The sequence below is a fragment of the Trichomycterus rosablanca genome, chromosome 8 (assembly GCF_030014385.1).
Source record: "Trichomycterus rosablanca isolate fTriRos1 chromosome 8, fTriRos1.hap1, whole genome shotgun sequence".
Classification (NCBI taxonomy): domain Eukaryota; kingdom Metazoa; phylum Chordata; class Actinopteri; order Siluriformes; family Trichomycteridae; genus Trichomycterus; species Trichomycterus rosablanca.
Genome location: NC_085995.1, coordinates 31,569,665 through 31,591,585, shown reverse-complemented (window position 1 = coordinate 31,591,585; position 21,921 = coordinate 31,569,665). Strand labels below are relative to the sequence as shown.

At 40.2% G+C, this 21,921-nt stretch overlaps 1 protein-coding gene across 5 annotated transcripts in view; it reads left to right on the top strand.

Annotated features, from left to right (window-relative positions):
* Nucleotides 1-21,921, top strand: part of magi2b (membrane associated guanylate kinase, WW and PDZ domain containing 2b) — a 194,455-nt gene that overhangs the window by 103,123 nt on the left and 69,411 nt on the right. For 4 of the 5 annotated variants that reach the window (XM_063000732.1, XM_063000733.1, XM_063000731.1 and 1 more), the window contains exons 4-8: nucleotides 2,472-2,687; nucleotides 4,768-4,987; nucleotides 6,337-6,416; nucleotides 16,800-16,857; nucleotides 17,898-18,019. In XM_063000732.1, the coding sequence (XP_062856802.1) occupies nucleotides 2,472-2,687; nucleotides 4,768-4,987; nucleotides 6,337-6,416; nucleotides 16,800-16,857; nucleotides 17,898-18,019 (696 nt within the window). The remainder of the gene's footprint in view (nucleotides 1-2,471; nucleotides 2,688-4,767; nucleotides 4,988-6,336; nucleotides 6,417-16,799; nucleotides 16,858-17,897; nucleotides 18,020-21,921) is intronic. The other variant, XM_063000734.1, reaches the window with a different exon arrangement.

The following is a 21,921-nucleotide window of genomic DNA, read 5'->3' as shown; positions in this document are numbered from 1 at the left end:
AGGATTGACAAATTAAGTTGCTGTCTTGTGTGAAAAAGATACATTACACTGTATGGCCTTAGCCTTTTTGCCACTGTCCCAAGATCCACTCCACTTGGAGGTCTTTGGCAGTGATTTTGAAGGGGATCTGAAATCATTTGTGTCCATTTAGTAAAAAGAGCCTTTATGTAGTCAGGCACATTGAACAAAAAAGGCCTGACTCACAATCCATGCTTCAATTTATTCCACAGATATTCAGCAGGGTTGAGGTCAGTGCTCTTGAGGTCTTTCAACCAAACTCAAATCTCTTTGTCTTTATGTTTTTATCGACCTCATTTTGTGCACAGAGGCTTGCTTGAACAGAAACAGACCTTCCAAATACTGATGCTACGAAGGTGGAAGCATAGCATTTCTTTTAAATGATTGATTTTATACACAGTTGAGTCACATGATTATGACCACCAGCTAATATCCAGAGTAACCTCTGTGTGCAGCACGGACAGCAGCTAGACGGACTGGGAGTGACTCAGTAAGGTCCTGGTAGGTTAACACAGGTATCTGGAGCCATGCTGACTGCAGTGCATCCTACAGCTGCTGGAGGGGGTGTGGGGAGGATCCAGAGAGCGAACACGACAATCGAGGTGGTCTCACAGATGCTCAGTTGGGTTCAAGTCTGGGGGATTAGGGGGCCATGGTAGTACCTGAAAGTCTTGGTCATGCTCTTCCAACCAGTGTCGGACATTTCTAGTCAAGTGAGATACAGTATGTTGCATTGTCTTGCTGGAAGATCCCATCCACCCCAGGGAAGACAATTTTACCTATGGTACTTTTACCCATGACAGCAACGAGGGATATATGTGCAGACAGCCTATCACACACCTTATATTTATATACCCACCTTGCCAGTTTACGAAGCATGACTTTCTTCATGAGCTACGCACTACTGCCGTCAAAAGTAGGAAGTGGTCATAATAATGTGACTCGACTGTGCATGACTCTTAGCAAAATGTATGGCTAAAACCCTGTATGGCTAATAATAAGGAGGGGTGTCCACATACTTAACATGGCAGCGTTTGGGTAGATTGAAAACCAGGTGTGCTGCTGCTTGCTGAGTTTCGTCTTTGCAAATTTGGTCCTCTCTATGTCCTCCACATAGAGAACAGAAAACTTTTCCACCGTCCACCAAAGACATGCAAACACTAAATCAGTTACTTAAATGCTTTTTAAATGCATAAAAGAGGATTTGTGAGGACCAGATCTTGTGAAAAACCTTCCCACAACCACAGAATAGTTGGGACTATTCTGAAACCAGTTGCTGCCCATGGTTTGGATCAAGATATCCAACAAGCTCAGGGTCTGATGTCCACACACACTTGCTTATATATAGTGTGTTTTTTGTGGTTGTAATAATATTGAGTCTGTCTGAAAACCTAGTGAGCTGCCTTGCTGCCTGCTGCCTACATAGGCAGACAGCTATAAGGCAGATTATTTAGACACACTACTTACACCGATCAGCCATAACATTAAAACCACCTCCTTGTTTCTACACACATTGTCCATTTTATCAGCTCCACTTACCACTTAACTTTGTAGTTCTACAATTACTGACAGTAGTCCATCTGTTTCTCTGCATGCTTTGTTAGCCCCCTTTTATGCTGTTCTTCAAAGGTCAGGACTCTCCCAGGACCACCACAGAGCAGGTATTATTTAGGTGGTGGATCATTCTCAGCACTGCAGTGACACTGACATGGTGGTGGTGTGTTAGTGTGTGTTGTGCTGGTATGAGTGGATAAGACACAGCAGCGCTGCTGGAGTTTTTAAACACCTCACTGTCACTGCTGGACTGAGAAGGCAGGCTAAAAAAGCATGCAGAGAAACAGATGGACTACAGTCAGTAATTGTAGAACTACAAAGTGCTTCTATATGGTAAGTGGAGCTGATAAAATGAACAGTGAGTGTAGAAACAAGGAGGTGGTTTTAATGTTATGGCTGATCAGTGTAGACAGCGATTATGTCTACACAGTTAACACAGTTAGCCTCAGGCTGTTCAAACCAATGGGCTGAGGCGGCACAACCTGCTAGCAGGCAAGCTAACGTTTCCCTTTGTGTATCAAAAACAGTTAAACTGTCACTGACAAGCCCAAATTTGCAAATAAATGACACTTGTACACCTTTATAAAAATGAAAAAATGAATGAGGACTCTTTGCTCCACATTTCTCCACTGTATTTATAATTAGTGCTGGAATTGCCTCTACCCTTAAGGAAGCTTTCTCCCTATTCAGTCAGAATATAGCTTAAGGCTCCTCAGTAGGCAGCATTTTAAGGTATCTAAGAATTTAGACATGCCTTCTTCTTGAGAGTGTGCATAGGATAACGTAAAATGCATCTATGTAGAGAGCTCAGTAGCTTTTCAGACAGACTCACAATAATTGTGTTGTTTATTGAAGTACAGTATCTAATATAAGAAACTGTCCTTTTGTTTTGACCCCAGATAACTTCTATGGCACCCCCAAGCCCCCGGCAGAGCCCACGCACATGCTGTTTAATGTGACTGACCAGCTGCTGCCAGGTGCCCGGCCCAGTGCTGAAGGAAAAAGGAAGAGGAACAAGTCAGTGAGCAACATGGAGAAGGACAGCATTGAACCACCTGAGGAAGAAGAGGAGGAAAGTCCCATCGTGAACGGCAACGGCATCGCTATCACACCGGGTTAGCATGAAGCACTCAAATACACTACACAGCCACAAGGATGTGGATAGCAACTAGAATTTTGGACATCACCCCCCTGGCAGTTATAATTGTCCCCCGCTCACCTCTAAAGGCTTGCTATGGAAATCTGGGTCCGTTCAGTCATAAGAGCCGTTGTCAAGTTAAGGCACGGATACTGGACGAGAAGATCTGGAACTGCAATGTGTGTTCCAGATCTTCTCAGAGGTGTTCACTTGGGTTAAGGTCAGCTCTCTTGAATGATTACTGAAATTCATCCACTTCAAATGCATCAAACCATGTCTGTGGGCTGGAAAAACTGATTTTTTTGGGAGTTAGACCTATGGTTTGGACCTATATGAATTCTCATACAAAAATCTGGAAGGTGTAAGGCACACCTATAGCTAACAATGGTATAAAATAAATAAAATAAAAAAAAACAATCATTTTCCAGCTTTGTGGATGCAGTTCCAGCATTATGAGCACCATACAGACATATCTGGTGTAAAGAAACTTAAGTGGCCTTCACAGAGCCACAAACTCAACCATACTGCGTTTAATTGGAACACTGATTGCTAGGCAACATCACGACCTGACCTCACAAATGCTTACAAATTCCTACAGACACATTCCAAAATCTTGTACAAAGCCTTTACTTGAACAGAAAGCTCGCATGGGGGGTGTTATATCTGCAAAGACAGGTGTTGATTTTCTAATGATGTCTATGGTTGGTCTGTCTGAAAACCTAGTGAGATGCCTTGCTGCCTACTGCCTACCTAAGCAGCTGCCTAAGTAAAGAGGATTCTAATAAGACATTGAACTTATAAAGTGGATTATATAGACGCACTACTTAGTCAGCGATTACGTCACCAGAGTTGTAGCTTACTAAGCTAACACAGTTAGCCTCAGGCCATCTAAACCAATAGGCTGAAGCAACACAACCCACTAGTATGCCAGCTAACATCTTCCTCTGTGTACCAAAACAGTTACATTGTCACTGACGAGCCCGAAATTGCAAATAAATCCACTTGTGCACCTTTATACAAATTAAAAATAATAGAGGATTTATTTACATTTGACATTTGTCCGGCATGTTTGTCATTTTTTGTGAAAAAATCTGTGCCGCACTGAATGCTGGGATTGCCTTCACCTCTGAGGAAGCACTGGACGCTCCCTCGTTATTCAGTCAAAATATAGTTTAGAATTAAGGCACCCTTCGAATTAAGGAACTCCTCAGATCGAAACTTGGCATTGCCACCAGTCATAATTGACAGTGCCTGCAGCAGAAGGGCGGGATGACCGGACTATGTGGGTGGGGTCTTCAAACGCTGTTTAAGGACCTTAATTGGCAGATAGAGAGGCGCCTGTGCAGAGTGCGTAGGTAAAAAAGGGTTCGGCTAAGGGCTGCGCGCGGGTCGGAGGAGGCGTGAGCACCAATATACCCACCTCGACTGCAATCAGGGATCCCCCAGCAGGGAGAAAATAGGGAAAAAATGCATAAATAAAATAGATAAAAAAAGAATTAAGGTGCTTAAGTAGGCAGCATTTTAAGGTATCTAAGAATTTAGACATGCCTTCTTCTCAGGAGCGCGTATAGGATGATGTAAAATGCGTCTATGTAGAGAGCTCACTAGGTTTTCAGACAGACCCGCTGTATGCAACAATGAACTACCAAGCTTTTGGCATGCCTCTCCTCCTACTGGCTGGCAGCTATGCTCACAAATGCTTACAAATTAAAATATTGTAGAAAGCCTTCTCAGAACAGAGGGCTTGTATGGAGGCTGTTATACCTACAAAAAACAGATGTTGGCTTTATACTGATGTCTGTGGTTAGGAAACAAAGTATGCAACAAGGAACTAGGAAGTGTCTATATACTTTTGACCATACAGTGTATAATCCTTGATGAGACATGCTGTCTTTTTAATACTCAGTCTGTGCTTGTGTTACTATGGAAGCCAGTCAGCAGTTAAACCATTATTGCATTATTTTTTGTTCCTCAGACCCATTTCCTTTTTTGAATCTGAGGTTAAATGAGCCTTTTGATCACAAGGTCACCTCTGATCCGTGCTGTTACCTCTACAGAGTCGAGCGAGCATGAAGACAAGAGCACTGACGCATCAGGTGAAGTGCCTCCTCCGTCATGTCCACCAGAGACGCCCACCCTGATGGGCACGGACGCCCCCGAGGAGGAACAGGATGCCCCCAAATTCCTGGTGGACTCACAGAGCAACGACGATCTCGGCCCGCTCCCCGACAACTGGGAGATGGCTTACACAGAGAAAGGAGAGGTCTACTTTATCGAGTAAGTGAAGTGCTCTTCAGAGTCTGCTTCAGACTAACAGACGAAGCATATGGAGACGCACGCTGTTGGGTTTTGGAGAGCGTCTGTGCGGCGCGACAAATGATATGAAGAAATTAGGTTGGCCTCTTTTGCATGGTGTCATGGATACATTAATTATTTATCAGTCTGGGAGTAAGAACTCGTGAAACCGTACATTTTATTTTGATGAATTAATTTCCTATTTTGTTATGTTCACCGTCTCTGGGTTTGGGCGCGATTCAGAACAACGGATCACGTTGAGCTGTAGACGGGTCGTACGGATAAATGAATCACTTTTCTTTTAGTCAAGATCTTATAAACAGCAACAGAGCAGCCGAATGAGACACAGAGAAAGATGTTGTTTTTTTTCTCCTCCTCTTTCCCTTGTAATGGGAAACAAGGGACTCGTTAAAAGTATTGATTGCTATTCCGTTAAGTGGAAACCTCCCACCCAGCATGCCAATTGCCTCTTGGGATATCTAATCATGAATCTTGCCCGTCGTATGACTTTGACGTAAAAGTTTGCCAAAAGTATTCACTCACCCATCCAAATCAATAAATCCAGGTGTTCCAATCACTTACATGGCCACAGGTGTATAAAACCAAGCACCTGGGCATGCAGACTGCTTCTACAAACATTAGTGAAAGAATGGGTCGCTCTCAGGAGCTCAGTGAATTCCAGCGTGGTACAGTGATAGGATTCCACCTGTGCAACAAGTCCAGTCATGAAATTTCCTCGCTACTAAATATTCCACAGTCAACTGTCAGTGGTATTATAACACAGTGGAAGCGATTGGGAACGACAGCAACTCAGCCACGAAGTGGTAGGCCATGTAAAATGACAGAGCGGGGTCAGCGGATGCTGAGGCGCATAATGCGCAGAGGTGGCCAACTTTTACTCAATCGCTACAGACCTCCAAACTTCAAACTCAACTTTTTTTCGAATTGGAGATGCAGAGACTTCCAGCTTTCACATATGTTCATTATCTATCCTTGGAGAAATTGGAGAAACTCTGAGCATCCTCTTTACTGAATGTGGGTGCAAAAACCCTTCTATATAACCCCCATACTATTGTAATGGGAAGCAAGGGGCCCGATAAAGTAACTGATTATAATTCAGTCTTGTGGGGTGTGTAATCATGAATCTAGTACCACTCCTCCAACCCTTAATAGTTCTTTACTGACACTATAAAACATAGGTGGCTGTATTCCAGATCCAAATGCTAAAGCAGATTCATGGAATAAATCCATAGTTAGATCAAAATGATCCCTTAGGAGCAGAGTGATTAGCTCATGAGTATAAACTTGTTTGTTTGTTTGTTTCTTCTTAGTCACAACACCAAAACTACATCATGGCTCGATCCTCGATTAGCCAAAAAAGCGAAACCACCAGAGGAATGTGAGGATGATGGTAAGTCTGCTCATTAAGTATTCATACATTAGTGACTGCAGAATCTCATGTGGCAGCTGAGTTGGCAACATAACAGCACTGAGGTTTCTTATAAACTGTATACATAGACATTTTGTAAAATGCAATAATAACACAAATCTGTGATTTGTTAAATCTTTTAAACCTTTTTTTTAACTGACAAACATACAAAAAACTGACTTTAATGTTTTCATTAACCAATTTGATTGTATTTTGTGAATATTAACACAATTTTGAATTTGATGCCTGCAACACTTAAAAGGACAGGGCAAAATAAAAGTAAAAAGTTTCTACGTGTACAAGATACAATAAGCAGGTACATTTTTAACCAGTGAGAGAATCATGATTGGATATTAAAGGAGGATCCATCAATGGATCAGTCTTTACACGCGATGATGGGTCTTCGCTGATCACTTTGTGCCAAACTTGGTGAGAGTATTGTCTGTCAGTTCTATTTTTTTAATGCAACACTGCAAATAATTTAGGTTTACCATCTACTGTGCATATTATTTCAGTCCATGTAGTTTGAGGCTGGAATCCACTGTTGAATGTGCGTGACTCTCAAGCTCTCAGACGGCACTGCATGAGAATCCTTGATGCTACTGTGATCAATACAGCCACATGGTTGTGGAAGTGCTTTTTAAAATGCATTGTCACTTAACACAGTCCTCCAGTGCATCAAGACATGCAACCTACATACAGACATGATTGGCTATGTCTTAGGTGATGAATGGTCGAGGTCCAGAGGTAAATTGGTGTCTTGACCAGGTTGGAAGACTAAAAAACGCCTCCCCGTCACTTGTAGTGTACATTTTCGGCATTTGGCAGATGCTTTTATACAAAGCAACTTACAGTACTGTGACAGTACACTGTCTGAGCAATTGAGGGTTAAGAGCCTTGCTCAAGGGCCCAACATTGACAACCTGGTAGTTGTGGGGCTTGAACCAGCGACCTTTCGATTACCAGTCCAGTACCTTAACCACTAGGCTACAACTGCCTAGACACATGCTTGGGTTTGTTGTTGAGTTCAGAGTGCAGCCAGCAAACTTTCTGCCAGTCGTTTTATCATTTTATTCTTGGCAGTGTTGTAATTACTGTTCAGGCTGTCGTTTGGATGTAATTGAACTGTTTATTTGTATTCATTCATCATCAGTTCTGTTAGGAGGAGCTCACCGATAATGAAGCATTCATCATTCTGATGCCTCCACATCAAAAAGCTTCAGTCGATTCTCTCACACAGATGTGTCTTCCTACCTGTCCTGCTTCTAGAACTGAATTCCTGTCCCAGTTGTCTAATAAAAAGCTTGTTTTATCCAAAGTGATTATAACTTACAATTATGACTGAATGCAATTTAAGAAATTGAGGGTTAAAAGCCTTGCTCAGAGGCCCAACAGTGGCAAATTAGTGATGGTGGGGCCTGAACCAGCTCCTTAATCACTGAGCTATGACTGTCTCTAAATTGATGTGAGACAGTGAACTCAATCATTTTGATCATTGCGATTCACACATCTACAATTTAGGGTGCGTTCATACTCGTCAGCTTTGGTTTGATTGTTCGATTGCACTGTTTTTACTCCTTTATTCATTTTACCACCTTTTTCTGCGTTTCCAGTTGGTAAAAATACCACCAGGTATACACAACCTCGATAAGCCCATTGTGGTGCATTGTTATGACAACTGGCTCACAAAATATACATCATACATACATCATATTTCACGTTTGTAACTTTATTTTTTGGTTTGATTGTAAATTTGAGAGTGAACGCAAAGTAAACCAGGACTAAAATGTAACAATGCATCTTCTTGTTTCTTCTGGACCAAGGTAACCAAACTGCAAGTATAAAAACTAGAGATGTAACGATGCACCACAAGACTTCCAAAAGTCAACACAAAAATTCCACGATTCAAATCGATTTGACATGTAAAATTAATCAATATTCACTTTAAACAGCAAAGGGACTGGCGCTATGCACTTCGCCTGGTTTACTTCACTGGCGCTATATATATATATACTGGTTGCCAGATTTCGGGTTTTTCAGCCAAATTGGGCTTAATTCAAAATTGTTTTGCATAGTTTGTAGCTACCTCAGAAATAAAAGGGCATTCATTATTTAGATAAATAAAAGATGAGCACAAATACAGTATTTTATTTTATTTTTTTAAGAGAAACAATAAAACTTCAAGCTTCATAATTTCAGTTTAAAAAAATCAGTAAAAAATCATATTGTGAACCCAGCATTGTGAATCGCATCGCATCGTGGGTTGAGTGTATCGTTACATCTCTAATAAAAACACGTTTAGACACCATCTAGTTAACTTTTTCATGATATTCAGCACATTCTTATTTAAATACACTTTTTATAACAAGAAGCTGCATTTCTGCTATTAAATATTTTGAATTTATTGTAGTTACAAAAAATGTTTAATTGTCCTCAGTTACACACACAAAGAAATAATCCGAGCTATGATCGATCGTTCACAGCTGGAACCAAAGAATACTGGGTTTTTCAGTGTGAACCATGGCATCATCTGTGGTCGTGTCATTTACAAATTCTGATAAACAATACACCAATTATATGGCAGCTAGTTGTCTATTGTAGATACTAAACATCTGCAAATAAAAATATTTCACATGTTACTGCGATTTTATCACGGGGAAGGATGTTTTGGCACGACACGAAGCAGAGTGCCTAAAATGTCTTTCCCCGTGATAAAATCATAGCAGTAATGTCTCGAGTGGCTTATTGCTTTTATAAAACGGCGGTCAACAAAAAAAAATATTATAATTTACAATAATGTTCAATTTATTAAAGCAATAAGGCACGAGAGGCCGTGCGTTACTGTGATTTTAGCACGGGGATGACGTTTTTGGCACGACGCGAAGCGGAGTGCCTAAAACTTCTTTCCCCGTGCTAAAATCATAGCAGTAACGCACGGTCTCGAGTGGCTTATTGCTTTTATAAAACGGCGGTCAACATAAAATACAATAAATACAACAATGTTTAATTCATAAATGTATTTATTGTGTATAAACTTACAATAAAGCATTCTTCCGTGACGCCAGGTAGTTCGATTAACAGTGTTGCTAGGCAACATGAGGGCGAAAATAACATTCTTTTCAGTGGCGTATTAATATGGAATGATGTGAGGTGGTCATAGGTGTGCGTTTATCGGGGATTTTACAACGGCTTCGAACGCGGCTCAGCCAATCAGATTTTAGGACCGGAACTATTTGTTTTATAATGATGCTTTTTGCATAAATCAAACATCTGTAACAACAGCACAAATGCTCACAGGTAATCTACATGGTCCATCATCATGTTAGTACTATTTACTTCTGTTGTGCAATGCCCACCGTTGATGAAGCATCTTTAGTTCCCAAAAACTGGTGGAAACGCGGGTCGGTTCTTCAAAAAGCACCAAGGTTCTAAGAAGCCTGAATGAAAGTTTAAGAACCAGAGTTCTTTTGGTCGAAACAGACTGTGTGCGACACAATGAGCTCATGCTACATGTATGTTTAAGTAACCAGTGCTGATTGAGCTGGCATGCTTTTAAGATCTTGCTCATTTCACTTCCTGTACTGTAGAGCCTGGTTTGTACAAACACATAAGAGCAGCTTGCAAAAGCTTAAAATATTTAGCATCACATTAGCAATGTGCTTAGTCAGTAGACGCTAAAGCACAAAACACCACTCCATATTACAGTACAGATCAAACTTGGGTTCACCAATAACTCAACTTGTTTATTATTTATCATCACTTTCACCACTCAGTTCTCACATATTTTAAACCCTCGGCTTGAGTTTCAGTTAAACAGTGCCAGACAAATCTAGATCTTTCTATTGAAGTGTTAAGTGCTTCAGTGTGACCTGGCTGCTAATACTGCTACCCTGTTAAAGCTGCAGTGTATTTTTTTGCCTCTCAGTGCAGTTGAGTACATTCTCCAACAAGCATATTTGTGCAGTCTCGTGTGATCTGTTTTGTTGACAGTGCCTCGGCGTCTGTGTACTGTGTTTATTTGTGGTGTTAGGAAGGAAAAGTCTGTACAGGTGCTGTTATATTTATAAAAATATACAATAGCGCACACTCACAGCTCCCGGGTTCAAATCTCGGCTCTGCTACCGGTGGGCTGGGCGCCCTCTAGCAGGATTAATTGGCTAATGCCTGCAGCAGACAAACTTGACCTCCAGTCTGCTGGGTGGGAAAAGACCGGACTAATGGGTGGGGCTATCAGTGCTGTGTAAGGAACTTGGTTAAGTGGAGGAGCGCAGAGATTGGGGCGTGGCTGTCAATATGTTAAGCTGCTAAAGCAAATCCACCAAAGTATGGTAGAATCAGAAGGGATTGGTGGACTGAACACATTGTAACACAGATGCATCTTTTTAAAGTCAGAGTTTAGGTGTTTCAGCCACACCCATTGCTTACATGTATATAAAATTAATTAAATAATTACCATTGAGGCTGTTTGTAAAAAGACATTCCGGATCCAGATGCATCTGCCCCTGTGCAGTGTGAATGGTCAGTAAAGACATGTGACGGTAAAGAGTTTGGTGTGAAGGACCTCCAGTGGCCTGCAACAGAGCCGGACCTCAACTCCACTGTACACCTTTGGAAAGACTTGGAATGTCCATTGCAAGCAGAAATTTCTGGGTTATCTCAGTACCTGACCTCACAAATGCTTTTTTCTTTTGTTGAATGGACACCAATTCCTGAATAAGCAGAGGCTGTTGTAGCTACAAAGCTGGTTGGGCAACTTATATACATTTACATTTAATGGCTTTCAACAGACACTTTTATCCAAAGCAGTTTAGAGTTGGAGCCATTTACAGTGCAAGCGATTGAGGGTTAAGGTAGCAACTTGGTGTTGGTGTGGCTTGAACCAGTGACCTTCTTTTAATAGTAGTCCAGTACCTTAACTGCTACCTCTGAGCTCCATTGAACTCCATATTAATGGCCAAGGTTTGTCCAACAAGCTCATTGTCCAGTGTCCGCATATTTTTGGCCATATGTTGTATGTGTAATATATTTCTGTATGTATTTATAAATTAATTATTGTGAGTGTGCTGATCTGATATTAGCCATGCTGATGGAAATAGGATGTTTAACTGTATTGATTTTTGTAACCAAGAGGGACACATGAGGAATACTAATTCAGTTCTGTACATACCAATTCTGCACACGCTGAGTCAAGCGTATCGTTCTCATTAAAGCCGATTTCATACACTCAATGTCTTGTGCAGCTAGCCTATGTATCTTAAACTAAACTTATTTTTTAGGATTTAAGGATAATGTCACAAGCATTTCAGGACTCAGAACAAAACCAATCCCTTCAACCTTCCAGTGTCAGTTACATGAGAGTCAGTGATAAACTATATACATCAATCACTTTAATAAAGAAATCTATTGGCTGGGCTTACCTAGCGAAAAGAATTGCTGACCCTGAGTAGCCATTCAGCTTAGTCTCATCAAAGCAGTGTAGTATGTTCAGGATCCCACGTCCTTCTCCAAAATCTGGCAGCTTCCTAACTGTTAACCTCTGCTAGGATGTAGCTGCATTCAAACATGGTATGTTCACTTGTCCTTGAAGCCAGTACAGCATTTTGGCCACACCAGTCTATAACAGAACCACTGTGCTATGGCTTAGCAAGAATCAATGCATGCAAACATTTCAGACCCGCATGTGTGACGTCACCAGTCCAGGAGTCACCTCCAAACTTTGTGACAACAGTTAAGAGAAGATCTTTTCTTATTCCATTGCATAAATCAAGGTAGTTTAGTGTGGATAAGCCAGTGGCTGGCATACAATTGCCACAGACACACTTCTAATTTCTAAACTTGTCTTTCTAGAAGAGTGGCTAGGAGTGACTCAATAAGGTCCTGGTAGGTTGCCACAGGTATCTGAAGCCATGCTGACTGCAGTGCATCCTACAGCTGCTGTAGGGTATGTGGGGGAAGATATCTTTTTGGCACTTAGCAGATGCTCTTATTCAAAGCAACTTACAGACGTGCTTCTACAGTAAACATTTCACTACTCTAGTTTAAGTAGACAACAGTCCAATGATACAAATCTGCTGAAACTCTAGATGCTATAGAAGGTAAATTTACATTTACATTTTTGGTATTTAGTAAGGCTGGCGTCCGATATTGGCCCAAATCACTGGATCGGATATCGGAAGGAAAAAAACGCGTAATCCGATTTGATAAGGTCATTGTTTGTGTGTAAAACAAATAACACACGTAGATACGTTCTAACTCAACCAAAAAAAAAAAACTCAACCAAACTCTGCGTCAATTCTAATTGGTCCATCATGTTTGATTGACATCCACATCTTCCAATTGTAGACACTTTTGTTAAACAAGACAAAAGTGCTGCTAAATGTTCTGTGTGTAAAAGTGAAAATAAAAACAGCAGTTTTGTGTAACTATGATGTTGTAGGTTCTGTATTTATTCCTTAAGAAGATTTGTTTCACAGTCTGAGCATTGTTATTTAGATAGCTAGTGTAACCATGGTGCATTGAGACAAGTATTATTACTGCTTAGTTGTTTGAGAGGAGAAATGACGGTATCGGATTGGTATCGGTATCGACAGATACTCAATTTGCAGTATCGGTATCAATATTGGACATAAAAAAGTGGTATCGAGCCAGCCCTAGTATTTAGAAGACGTCTTTATTCAAAGCGACTTAGATTACAGTTACAGTATACAGTCTGAGCCATTGAGGGCCCAACAGCAGCAACCTGGCAGTGGTGGGGCTTGAACCAGCGACCTTCTGATTACTTGTCCAGTACCTTAACCACTAAGCTACAGCTTGTTATTGAATGTTATTGTTCAGCCTATGTGCTTAGTACAGAGGTGAGTCTTTAATCGTCTCTTGTACCCAGACGTTACCAGCAGGAACTTTATTTCCTGTACGCTGCATGGTGGATGGTCCTTGATCTGACGAGCACTAGTTTGAATTCATGCGTTTGGCTGTTGTGTAACGCAGCACATCATCATTTATTTAAACCAGATCTGTCATGTTTCATGATCATCTGTAATTTTTTTTATTAGGTCTCTTGAGGGAGAACGGTCATACGGACTGAGTACACACACTCAGACATCCATTTTCCTTTTATAAACAAACACGCACGCACACACACTGGTGTTTAGACGTGTGCATGCTCTCAAATATACATAAGGCACTTGGTGAATGAAAGGACCTGAAAAGAGACTTCTTCTGCAGTTACCATGGCAACTGGCTCTGGAGGCCGACTAATTTAAGGCAGTTTGTGCAACATAGATATTTAAGGTAGTCGGCTCAAGATAATGAAGTTGTTATTCCAATGTGTCGTAACGTAAGTCGATACGGTGTAAATGAGACGGGGTGTCTGATTAGTATTTTAATAGTTCATTAGTGGAATTTTACTTTAATGTTTTAACTATGCATTCAGACGTCCACATCACAGTCCTGCGATCAATAAACTCACTACTGCCTGATATTACAGAGCTACATTAAGCGATAAGACTGGACACTTTGTAAAAGCTGAGTTTGTTAAAATAGTCTAAAGACCTGAAGTTAAGTCGCAGCCTTTTCATTTTTGGCTGAACACGCTCGTAATTTTCCTCCCAGAGCTTTAATTCAGGGATCAGACAGCCACCAGGGCGCAAGTCATCTCGCTCTGTTCCATTAAGAAAGTGCCGCTGACTGAAGTGACTCATGTTCTCTCCTGCGCGGACTCTTAGCGGAACATGCGGTGACAGTGCGTCCTTGAGCCCTGACAGGTCTAGTCTTAATGTACAGCCCAAAATAGTCCAGCAGAAAGGAGACAGAACCATACGCAGGATCAGCTCCTTGGTACATTACTCCAGTGGGTAGGTGTGTGCGAATGTGAGGTGAAATTGATTTGTACAAGCCTCCAGGAGACTCGCTCATACCCATCAGTGAGCTCAGTCAAAGCTGTTCAATTTCTGGCCCTCTGGCCTTAAGCCCAAACCATTTACTCTAAATAACGAGAGCCACCATGGCAAATACTGATGTTTGCTGTGCCAACACCAACTCAAGGAAATCACTATATGGATTAGAACTTCACAGACACACGACTTTCAGTATTTAAATAAACATTATTGTTTAAAGTCACTCAAAATGGGTTTTAAATACCCTACATTTATACCATACTTTAAAATACAAACCCTATTTCTGGAAAAGTTGGGGCATTTTGTAAAATGCAATAAAAAGAAGAATGTGTGATTCAGTCATTATTGTGGACCTTTATTTAACTGTCAAAGGTAGTAATGACTTTTTGTTTTTGCTCACTAACTTTTTTTGGTATTTTGTGTATTTTAAACAAAATAAAAATACATTTAATTTCTGCAGCATACTCAAAAAAAACTGGGACAGAGTCGAAGTGTAAAAGATTTATGGAATATTCCAGAATAAGCAAGTGAATTGGTATCAGGTAAATAGATCATGGTTGAGTATAAAGAAGAATTCAGTGAAGGCTCGGTCTTTGAAAACACAGATGAGTCTGTCATAACAAACCATGTGGTACCAAAGTTCATGAGATAATTGCCAATCAGTTCAAAAAGGACATATCTCAGTGCACAATAGCTGATAATTTGGGTCTTTCACCATCTACTGTACATAATATTGTGAAAAGATTCAGGGAATCAGAAGAATTCTCAGTCCATGTTGGGAAAGGCATGAAACCACTGTTAAATCACTGTGACAACTTTACTTCTGTCATGATATGTACCATTTTTGCTAACACAGTCATATCTCCTGTCCTTAAACAAATGTGTTTGGTTGTAAAAGTCATTTTATACACTGATCAGCCATAACATTAAAACCACCACCTTGTTTCTACACTCACTGTCCATTTTATCAGCTCCACTTACCATATAGAAGCACTTTGTAGTTCTACAATTGCTGACTGTAGTCCATCTATTTCTCTGCATGCTTTTTTTTAGCCTGCTTTCACCCTGTTCTTCTACAGAACCTCCACAGAGCAGGTATTATTTAGGTGGAGGATCATTCTCAGCACTGCAGTGACACTGACATGGTGGTGGTGTGTTAGTGTGTGTTGGCTGGTATGAGTGGATCAGACACAGCAGCGCTGCTGGAGTTTTTAAATACCGTGTCCACTCACTGGCCACTCTATTAGACACTCCTACCTAGTTGCTCCACCTTGTAGATGTAAAGTCAGAGACGATCGCTCATCTATTGCTGCTGTTTGAGTTGGTCATCTTCTAGACCTTTATCAGTGGTCACAGGACGCTGTTGGCTGGATATTTTTGGTTGGTGGACTATTCTTAGTCCGGCAGTGACAGTGAGGTATTTAAAAACTCCAGCAGCGCTGCTGTGTTTTATTCACTCATACCAGCACAACACACACTTACACACCATCACCATGTCAGTGTCACTGCAGTGCTGAGAATGATCCTCCACCCAAATAATACCTGCTCTGTAGTGGTCCTGTGGGAGTCCTGACCATTGAAGAACAGCATAAAAGGGGGCTAACAAAGCATGCAGTGAAACAGATGGACTACAGTCAGTAATTGTTGAATTACAAAGTGCTTCTATATGGTAAGTGGAGCTGATGAAATGGACAGTGTGTGTAGAAGCAAGGAGGTGGTTTTAATGTTATGGCTGATGGGACATTTCTTATTTTTGAATTTATTCAAGCCCTATAAAAACATGAAGAAAAGCTTCATTTAAAGAAACTTCAGTGACCCGCACAGAGCCCTGACCTCAACCTCACTGAACAGCTGTGGAATAAACTAGAACATCAACTGAGGCTTTCTTGGCCAAGTGCCCAGCCATACAAATGCTCTTTTGACTGAATAGATCACACAGAGGTATTTTAATACAATTTGATTTTGAAATGGGATGTCCAATAAGCTCATGGTCAGGTGTCCACATACTTTGGCCATGTATTGTAGGTTACAGTATCATTACAATAAAATTATTAATATGATTACTTACTATATGTACTTTATACCCTGTGTATTGCACTACAAAGCCGACATGAAATCATTTAGTAGTCTACCTGCTATCTACGGTTGTAGCTAACAAGCAAATGTGTTTTTTTTAAATGTGTTCATTTGATTTGTTTTTCTCCCAAACTAGTCATTTCAGACTACTGGACCATATACAGAGGCACCGTTACGAAAAAAGACAAACACAAGGGTGACCAGGAGAGCAGTTTAATTTTATGTTTTCTCTTGGTCATGATGGTAAAATAAAAGCAATAAAGCTGTTGTAAGAATATGACATTGTGTTGTAACATTTCCTGAGTGCTATCCTGAGCAGCAGGACTCCTCAGAGACATCAGTATATCACTCATGTCTGTGTTCTTTTGTATTGTTGTGTCTCCTGTTCCTGCAGAGCTACCGTATGGCTGGGAAAAAATAGACGATCCTATATATGGCAGTTACTATGTCGAGTAAGTTTCATTAGCTTTTATTTCAGGTGTTTCAGGTGTGCGTATTAATGTTAAAAGTGAAAGCATAACTATGGCTGTGTTTGAAATAGTCTACTACATACTACTCGTGTACTGACAAGACCCCAAATCAGTATGCAGTTTACAGTATGCAAACAAAATAATCTCTTATTACTCAGATCAAAATCTTTAGTATGCGACCAGAGCTATCTTCATAGCGTACTGCATCCCATGATGCTGCGATGCTTTAAAATGTGGACGGAAACTTCATACAATAATGTGCCCCATAGTATGGTTTGCTTTTGTCGCATACTCAATACTATACTGCATACTACAACAGGGACCAGAATGAAGTATACAGTATATACTGAGTACAGTATACAGTATATACTGAGTGCAGTATACAGTATATACTTAGTGCAGTATGCAGTATACAGTATATACTAGGTTCTGTATACAGTATATACTGAGTGCAGTATGCAGTATATACTGAGTGCAGTATGCAGTATATACTGAGTGCAGTATACAGTATATACTGAGTGCAGTATACAGTATATACTGAGTGCAGTATACAGTATATACTGAGTGCAGTATACAGTATACAGTATATACTGAGTGCAGTATACAGTATATACTGAGTGCAGTATACAGTATACAGTATATACTGAGTGCAGTATACAGTATATACTGAGTGCAGTATACAGTATATACTGAGTGCAGTATACAGTATACAGTATATACTGAGTGCAGTATACAGTATATACTGAGTGCAGTATACAGTATACAGTATATACTGAGTGCAGTATACAGTATATACTGAGTGCAGTATACAGTATATACTGAGTGCAGTATACAGTATATACTGAGTGCAGTATGCAGTATATACTGAGTGCAGTATACAGTATATACCGAGTGCAGTATGCAGTATACAGTATATACTGAGTGCAGTATGCAGTATGTAGTAGACGATTTTGAACACGGCCTATAATGAGAAAAGAAACCCTAGACTTTGATTGAGCGCTCTGTTTGTTTTTCTACTGCAGCCATATCAACAGAAGAACACAGTTTGAAAACCCTGTCTTGGAGGCCAAGAGGAGAATCCAACAGCAGCAGCAGATGCAGAGCCAAGGATTATCATCACTGCCTCTGCCCACTATCTACAGAGGTACATCAACTCCCCCCCACCACCACTCACACACCCACACCTGTCTAACAGAATATGTTTAACAGAATTTTTTTCCTTGTCCAACAGTGGGCACTTGGCACCTGAGCAAGACCCTTAACCCTCAGTTGCTGAAATTGTATTCAGTCATAATTTTGAGTTGCTTTGAATGAAAGCTTCAGCTAAATGCTGCTAATGTAAACAAACTGCACCGATTCTCTATAAGCTAAAGCACCTTTTAAATATATTGAAGTGTATCACATACCCTGCGTACTTCACCATCAGCATCTCAGTGGCCCAGTTTCTCTTTTTACTCAGGTATGCTTAAACAGATCTATTTCAAGATATGTTTACACTGCACATCTGTTTATGACGTAGATGTGATTTTTTTAAATGTATGAACAGCAAAAATTATTTTGAACTGGGCCACTTTTATCTATATCATCATATGGTCTAAAGTATCTGGACACCTGACCATGAGCTTGTTGGGCATTCTATTTGTGAACCATGGGCATTATTGATAGTATGCAAGTATCAGTGTGCAGATTACATGGAGTAAACAGGGCGGGAGATATTATTGCACCTCTTCTTTATGTATATAAATAAGGGGAGGCTTACCCAAAAAGTGTTTTTAAATGGTGTTTTTTTTTTGTTCTTAACAGCTGCATTGCATGCTGGAGTGGATGCTGGGTACCCAGATTTCCTTCAAAAATATTTAACTATTTGAAACTGTGAATGTGGATTATGTTGTTTGCTCCCAGATTATTTTAATATGATGTTAATCATATATTAATCTATTTAATAGAAAATATAGACTCCTTTTAAACACTAACACTCTTAAACACTTTTATATTCTATATACAACATTAGCTCCTAAATTGATGTACTTATGTATAATATAAGAATATATAGAAAATTATTGTTTGTAACAGTTCTTGTATTTTTAATGCATATCTGGCAACTTTAAATCACAAAAATAATCTAGTAATAAATACTGCTAAAACAAGTTTACAAACTGTTCAATTCACTTGTGAAATAATAATATTTTTTGCAATATATATCTTTCTTTAACACATTTTGTACATCTTTCTCTAAATACTTTCATAAGTGTTGTTTATGAAAGTTCTTTTGTAAGTTTATTGTGAGTTTTCTGGGTTTTACTAATATAGCACAGCTCACAGATCAGACAATTATGATAGTCATCTAAAGCTTCTTGTACAGCAGTGATCAGGTCTTTAACCACAGTACTTAACAGAATCAGAATGCTGAGTTCAGTTTTGATGTGTGTTGTTGGTAAATGCACTGTTGGAAAGCTCAAAAATAAAATATGTGGCAGACCACTGTTCCATTTACTGTTCATTTCAATTACTTGTGTCAATGATTTTGTGTCCTGACGTCGCTCAGAAATGACTCCAAGTGAGATTTCCAGCTGTGAAAGTGTGAAAACCAATGATTTTCTATATGGGATCTGTACAACTCTTATTACACTTTTTTTACTGTAATGCTTGTGGCTCAGTCACGTAAGTGCCATCAAACTAGTCCGATTTATAAAAGTGGCATCAGCCCTCCAACAACTAGTTACAAGCCCAGCTGTGAGTAACAGCCAGTAACAATGTGGGAGACAAACAGTCTACAGATGAATTAAATACAACGTACAAGGTCAGGAATGTTTTTATTAGGGTACTGGTTATCCCAAATGTTCAAACATACAAATGCTTCATTTTTAAAATGTATGGACAGCAAACATGATTTTGATCTGGGCCACTTTTATCTATATCACCATATGGTCAAAAGTATCTGGACACCTGACAATGAGCTTGTTACCATGGGCATTATTATGAAAGCAAGTATCTTAGTGCAGATTTCATGGATTAAACAGGGCAAGGAAGATTACTGCACCTCTCCTTTATGTGTATATATACAGTATTAAAACCACTTCCTTGTTTCTACACTCACTGTCCATTTTATCAGCTCCACTTACCATATAGAAGCACTTTGTAGTTCTACAATTACTGACTGTAGTCCATCTATTTCTCTACATACTTTTTTAGCCTGCTTTCACCCTGTTCTTCAATGGCCAGGACCCCCACAGGACCACTACAGAGCAGGTATTATTTAGGTGGAGGATCATTCTCAGCACTACAGTGACACTGACATGGTGGTGGTGTGTTAGTGTGTGTTGTGCTGGTATGAGTGGATCAGACACAGTAGCACTGCTGGAGTTTTTAAATACTGTGTCCACTCACTGTCCACTCTGTTAGACACTCCTACCTAGTTGGTCCACCTTGTAGATGTAAAGTCAGAGACGATCGCTCATCTATTGCTGCTGTTAGACCTTCATCAGTGGCCACAGGACGCTGCCCACTGGGCGCTGTTGGCTGGATGTTTTTGGTTGATGGACTATTCTCAGTACAGCAGTGACAGTGAGGTGTTTAAAAACTCCATCAGCGCTGCTGTGTCTGATTCACTCATACCAGCACAACACACACTAACAGACCACCACCATGTCAGTGTCACTGTAGTGCTGAGAATCCACCACCTAAATAATACCTGCTCTGTGGTGGTCCTGGGAGAGTCCTGACCATTGAAGAACAGCATGAAAAAGAGCTAACAAAGCATGCATAGAAACAGATGGACTACAGTCAGTAATTGTAGAACTACAAAGTGTTTCTATATGGTAAGTGGAGCTGATAACATGGACAGTGAGTGTAGAAACAAGGAGGTGGTGTAAATCTAACAAATGTACTGTTTAATTAGAAGTTAGCGTTTCATTAGATTTTTAAGGAGTCAGACACATCACTACAGAGCCACTTTTGCATTCGGTAAACATTGCATTGTGGGTGATTTAGATTCATGGCTGTTTGTGGTACCTCACTACTCAAATCAGTCGAGGTCTTGGCCTGGGCTCGGTGTAATTAGCGCCTGCAATTAGAAAACCCGGCCTTTCCTTAAAACTAATACCAGCCTCCTGATAACCTGTCTGATTACGCGCCCCTCTCATTTTGGACGAATGCCCAGATCCAGGCAGGGTGAACCTGCTAGCCAGATTCTCCATTCATTTTTAATTTGGTTTAACTGTGCAGTCAAATCTGTTGACTTGTTTTTGTCTCATGCCTGATTAGTTGCTTTAAAGGACTTGATAAATGGTACTACCTACAGATGGTTAAACTCTGCCTTTAAATAATTCAGAGTTGTTTGGAACTTTACTGCAACAAGAAAGTAGTTTGCTAAATGCCTCACAGTATGTTTTTATCAGGGTGCAGGTTATTCTAAATGTTCACACAACTAATATTTGCATACATATAGTGGATGTAGAACGTATTCAGACCTCTTGACTTGAATACTTTGTTGTGTCAGGGATTTGATGTATGTATGGGATGGATGTACCTACCATTTTACCCATCAGTCTACACCCATCATTTACCCATCAGTCTACACTTAATCACCCATAATGACTCTTTAATAAATTAACAGAAATATTTATAAGACCACCATGTCTGCAGCACTCCATAAATCAAGCCTTTATGGCAGAGTGGCAAGATGGAAACCACAGTTGAGTAAAAGACATGTTACAGCCGGCTTGGAGTTTGCTTAGCGTCACGTAAAGTATTTGGCAACATGAGGAAAAAAGTTCTACAGTCTGATGAGATGGGGCAGAACACAATTGTAAAAGCAAAAACACAAATACACCGATCAGCCATAAACCACCTCCTTGTTTCTACAATCACTGTCCATTTCATCAGCTCCACTTACCATATAAAAACACTTTGTTGTTCTACAATTACTGACTGTAGTCCATCTGTTTCTCTACATACTTGTTAGCCCCCTTTCATTCTGTTCTTCAATGGTCAGGACCACCACAGAGCAGGTATTATTTGGGTGGTGGATCATTCTCAGCACTGCAG